Below are 6,000 nucleotides of genomic sequence, written 5' to 3' on the forward strand. Positions count from 1 at the left end.
TGATATCAAGTGTACGAGAGTTTTCGTACGTCACGGGGTCGAGAGGCAGGTGCCCATTTAGAGCCTTTAGCTCGCAGGGCGTATATCCAATTTTCATGTTGGGGTTAAATCCAATAGTGACCAAAAAATTATAATGAGCCTGAGTTATTGACGTGAATGCTATTGCAATGGGAATGCCAGCCATCAGCAAAACCACGTTAGCCAGAACCATAATCATTACAGCATATACAAAAGTTCACTGAGAGGAGGGCTACCCGACCAGACAGTAAGCCAGTAGACCAACTGACAAGAAGAGTATCCGATAGAAGGAGGATAGAAGAGGTAGAGGGCTCGCAGTAAACCGATGACTGAAAAAGTTCCCAGTGGCAGCAAAACATGCCACTTTGAAGTAAGGTAGTAAAAAACAGACCACAGAGTAGTATACAAGAAACCAGAGGGACTCACAGCAGATCCAACAATGATCTGAACAGTAGCCCAATAATCCAAAACGAAAGAAGAAGTCCAAGACGGTAGTCCAAAAAATTAAAAAGAACAAAATAAAATGCAAACACAGATCGTTACAAAACAAACAAACAGCCCAGCGTGGAGCGGCAGCAAGACGCACACAGCGTACCCACAACTGGAAGTGAAGTCAAATGGGGAACACCTCTGGGGAATCTTCTATTCTATTTCTTCTAGTTTTCATTTGATAGTGCAAAACGAAGCTTTCAATCACTGACTGCCAGTTATTTTTACGCAGTTTGCATTAATTTGGTCATATGATGTTGCTAAAAAGAACATTATTTTGTGTATTTAGTGTAATCCAATGTGTTTGTTGTATAAGGTTCAAAAACAACCTTAACAACCAAAAACACATATTTTCCATATACAGGTGCATCTCAATAAAATAGAATTTTGTGGAAAAGTTAATTTATTTCAGTAATTCAACTCAAATTGTGAAACTTGTTCATTAAATTCAATGCACACAGACTGAAGTACTTTAAGTCTTTGGTTCTTTTAATTGTGATGATTTTGGTTCACATTTAACAAAACCCACCAATTCACTATCACCTAATCAGCTAATCAACTCAAAACACCTGCAAATGTTTCCTGAGCCTTCAAAATGGCCTCTTAGTTTGGTTCACTAGGCTACACAATCATGGGGAAGTCTACTGATCTGACAGTTGTCCAGAAGACAATAATTGACACCCTTCACAAGGAGGGTAAGCCACAAACATTCATTGTCAAAGAAGCAGGCTGTTCACAGAGTGCTGTGTCCAAGCATGTTAACAGCAAGTTGATTGTAAGGTAAAGTGTGGAAAATATGCACAACCAACCGAGAGAACAGCAGCCTTATGAGGATTGTCAAAAACAATCGATTCAAGAATTTGAGTGAAGTTCACAAGGAATGGACTTGGGCTGGGGTAAAGGCGTCAAGTTCCACCATACACAAACGTTTCGAGGAATTTGCTGAACAACAGAAAACATCAGAGGTGTCTTACCTGGGCTAAGGAGAAGAAGGCTTTACAAGTAAAAAGCCAGATTTTAAATATTTGATAGGGAGCCAGTGCAGTGTTGACAGAAATGGGCTAATGTGGTACAACTTTCTGGTTCTGGTAAAAACTCAAGCTGCTGCATTACGGACTAGATGGAGTTAGTTTATTAAGAGTACAGATGAGATCAGACCTTCGTGTGGAGCATTGACTCTCTCACTGAATTATTACAATTTATAGTAAAACTGTTTAGAAATAGCTGTCGGTGCAGATAGCCTTGTCTACACTTGTGCTGAAATGAGGTCGCTGCACTCAGGCTTCCCGAGTTTAAATCCTGAATGGAAAATCTGTCTAAATCTGTGTTAGTGAGCACTTCTCCTTTGCCAAGATAATCCATCCATCATTAGACACCATGATTATTGCACAGGTGTGCCTTAGGCTGGCCACAATGAAAGGCCACTCTAAAAAGTGGTTTATCACACAGCACAATGTCACAAAAGTTGCAAGTTTTAAGGGATCGTGCCATGCTGACTGCAGGAATTTCCACCGTAGCTGTTGCCTGTGTTTCGAATGTTAATTTCTCTACCATAAGCCGTCTCCAAAGGCGTTTCAGAGAATTTGACAGTACTGTAGGCCATGTGCAACCACACAATCCCAGTACCCACAATCCCTTCATCTCCAAGATCATCTGAGACCAATAACCCAGACAGCTGCTGCAACAATTGGTTTGCATAACCAAAGAATTTCTGAACAAACTCTCAGAAACTGTCTCAGGAAAGCTCATCTTCATGCTCATCATCTTCATCTGGGTCTCGACCTGACTGCAGTCCATGGTCGTAGCTAACTTGAGTGGGCAAATGCTCACTTTTGATGGCGCCTGGCACTTTGGAGAGGTGTTCTCTTCACGGGTGAATCTTTGATTTCACTGTACAGGGAAGTTAGCAGAGTGTATGGCATCATGTTGGTGAGCGGTTTGCTGATGTCACCGTTGTGGATCGAGTGGACCATGGTGGCGGATGGGTTATGGCATGGGTAAGCGTATGTTATGGACAACAAACACAGATGCATTTTATTGATGGCATTTTAAATGATACTGTGAAAGATACTGTGATGAGATCCTGAGGCCCATTGTTGTGCCATTCTTCCACGACCATCACCTCATGTTGTAGCATGATAATGCATGGCCCCAAGTTGCAAGGATCTGTATACAATTCCTGGAAGCTGAAAATATCCCAGTTCTTGCATGGCCAGCAAACTCACCAGACCTGTCAGCCACTGAGCATGTTTGGGATGCTCTGGATTGGCGTACAGTATATGACAGCTTGTTCCAGTTCCTGCCAATATCCAGCAACTTCGCAAATCCATTGAAGAGGAGTGGAACAACAATCCACAGGCCACAATCAACAACCATATATAACCAACTATATGTGATGGAGATGTGTTGCACTGCGTAAGGCAAATGGTGGTCACATTAGATACTGACTGGTTTTCGGAACCCTCAAAACAGTAAAACTGCACATTTTAGAGTGGGCTTTTATTGTGGCCAATTGCACACCTGTGCAATAATCATGCTGTCTAATCAGCATCTTGATATGACACACCTGTGAGGTGGATGGATTATCTTGGCAAAGGAGAAGTAACACAGATTCACTAACACAGATTTAGACAGATTTTTTTTAGAAACCATATTTAAGTTTCAAGATTTTTATTCATCACATACACGATTATATAGAGAATACATAATCAGCTTTGAAATGTGAGTCAGTTCAGCTCCATGGACAGTGCAATTATTAAAAAATACAACACAGAGGAAAATATACTTAAATATAGGTAAGTAGAATTAAATAAAAATAATATGTATAAGAAATAAAAAATAAGAATAAAATGTAAAATAACATGTATACTGTAGAATTAAATATAGAATAGAAAATAAAATGCATGAAAGTATACTGTAGTCTTAAATATTTACACAGGAATGTGCAAGAGGCAAATGTGAAAACATGTCGCGACACTGTCAATATACCAATATGAGGTAGAGAATAATGAATAGCTTACTGATTAAGTGAATATTAAGTGGAGACATGTAGATGTTAAAAGGCTGGATTTGACTTTAGGAGCCTGATGGGCTGGGGGAAGCAACTCCTCCAAAGACACTTGCCATCAGGCTGCGGAAATGCTTATCAGATTGGCAGCAAATGAAAAGACAGTTACTAGGGAAGTTGGAGTCCTTTATGATTTTAACGGCTCTGCCTTTTGTGTACATAGAAAAAGTCTTATATTTTTAAGTTCAGCTAATGAAAAATAGGGGCAAAAACAAAAGTCTTGCATTTACATCTATACTGTATGATTCCCCCCCAAAGGTCTCACTTTAAATATGCTTTACTGTACAGATCTAAATATTTTATTGTGTTGACCAACCTTATATTAAAAAGTTTAAAGGGATCCTATTATGCTCTTTTACAAAGTCTTGATTTTGTTTTGGGGGTGTTCTTGAAAAGGTTCTCATACTAGGTTGTTCGAAAAAAACAAAAAAATTCACATTTTACATTATTAAAACACCTCTCCCCAGTCTCGGCTTGAATAGGTTCCTGTATCAAATTAAGGACCGCCTTCTGAAATACGAAATGTGCTGTGATTGGTTAGCTGGGGCAGTGTGTGTTGTGATTGGCACTATAAGTCCGACTGCCTTGGGAAAGCTAGTGTGTCTCTGATATAGTGATAACACTTGTTGCCTTCTCTAGTGCAGCACTGCAGCTCAACCAGGTTTCGTCCCATTTGTCAGTATTTGTGATAATACAAATCCCGGAAAATTAAAGTGGATATTGAGCTTTGTAACTTTGCAGATATTCTTTATGCTCAAACGTCAACATTACAGACTAACTAAAGCTGACAAAGTGAAAAAGCATAATAGGACCCTTTTTATATTTAACATAAATACACAGATCACTATAATCCAATAATAATAAAAAACTGGATACATTTAATTACTGAACAGATGCAATACATCTCACAGATGAAAAGTTCATTTGATTAAATCATTTATTGTAGTTTTCAGTGAAATCAATAGTAGGAAAATTAAACATGGGCATATCTATTAAAGTAAAGGCTTCAGTTTTATTTTACTCTTGTTCTTTTTCATCTTCAAACCTTATTTCTTTTTGTGATAGATTTGTGTGGGTAAAAAAGAAGAAACTGATGGCTTTCTAAAACTAAGCAGCGGTAAGAAGAGAGGTCTGGTCCCGACTGATTCACTGGAGGAGATATAACAGCTTATAGAGTCGAACACAGTCATGAACAACATTTATCATGATACAGCAACATAATTTACCACATAAACCTGGTGTATTATGTCAAATGTATACGCACATATTAGCTGCATTAAAGAGCTGTGGTTTGTTCAACCTGATTGGATCATCATAATTTATGTTTCTCTACCAACATGTTCATGTTTCTTAGTTTTTTGTGATTTTTTTTCTTTTCTTTTCTTTTCTTTTCTTTTCTTTTATTTTCTTTTCTTTTCTTTTCTTTTCTGTTATTTAGGGAAAGTGATATGTTGTTGCCATATATAATTCCTAGTGTATAGTGGAATAGACATTTAACGACTCCTGGGGCAAGTTGTATAAACTGTTTAGACTAGTCTTAGAAAGTAATCTATTTTATTTCTTCAAGACCGGTGATAACTTTTTTAATTCGGTTACGAATGTCTTATTTGTATGGGAAAAGTAAGATTGATTACCCCTTGGCAACTGCTAGTTGGTCAAAATAGTTCTTAAGACAGTCTTAACATGGTGACAAAGTTTATGCAACTGCCCCTGGAGGAAATTAAGGGTTAGTCTAATAGAAGTCTAAGGGTTAAAATAGAACTACTCTGATTTTTCAAAACAAAAACTATACTTCCATTAGAATACTAACAATAAATACATGAGTAATGTTTTTAATTAATAGAAATGGTACTAAAATAATATTATGAACTGGTGATATGGTGAAAATGATTTTAAAAAGGGTTATGTGTTTATACAGTTATGAAAGAAAATTATGTCTGTTCCATGTAATACTGTATACCTATTAAAACATTTTTATGTTAAAATATTCAGTATTTTATTGCACAGACTAAACTAGTTGCTTGCTGTTTTATAGGATGTGGTTGTAAAACATGGATTGTTTAGCAAAACAAATAAATATTGATGGAATTCTACACTGGCTTTTTTTCAGATCATGCAACTACTTGCTAAACATCCAAGTGTTTCTTAATTTTAAAAGTGGCCTTAATTTCTTATAAACCACTGAATATAGACTACAACCTATTTTACACTATCACTGCTGTACATCTATTTTTGCCTGCCCTCATTCTGACAGACACGTATGTGTGTACGTGTGTATTTAGTAATCCGTACACTAAAGTAGGGCAGATTTCAGAGATGACGAAATGTTCCTAACAGTAGAGTGCAGTGAGATGTGCTCATGAGAACATTATTTATAATCATTTTCTTTTAATTATTTCATATAGCAGGTGTTTTACCTGAAACAG

The 6,000-nt window shown here is 37.2% G+C and overlaps 1 protein-coding gene across 2 annotated transcripts in view; it reads left to right on the forward strand.

The window, feature by feature from the left end:
- The window catches only part of LOC127979206 (SH3 and cysteine-rich domain-containing protein 2-like), a 73,263-nt gene extending 67,596 nt beyond the window's left edge, over positions 1-5,667 (forward strand). For both annotated transcript variants that reach the window (XM_052584524.1, XM_052584525.1), the window contains one exon: positions 4,640-5,667. In XM_052584524.1, coding sequence (XP_052440484.1) covers positions 4,640-4,738 — 99 coding nt within the window. In that variant the 3' untranslated portion in view covers positions 4,739-5,667. The remainder of the gene's footprint in view (positions 1-4,639) is intronic.
- The last annotated feature ends 333 nt before the right edge of the window (positions 5,668-6,000 follow it).

This window comes from Carassius gibelio, chromosome B19, assembly GCF_023724105.1.
Source record: "Carassius gibelio isolate Cgi1373 ecotype wild population from Czech Republic chromosome B19, carGib1.2-hapl.c, whole genome shotgun sequence".
Classification (NCBI taxonomy): Eukaryota; Metazoa; Chordata; class Actinopteri; order Cypriniformes; family Cyprinidae; genus Carassius; species Carassius gibelio.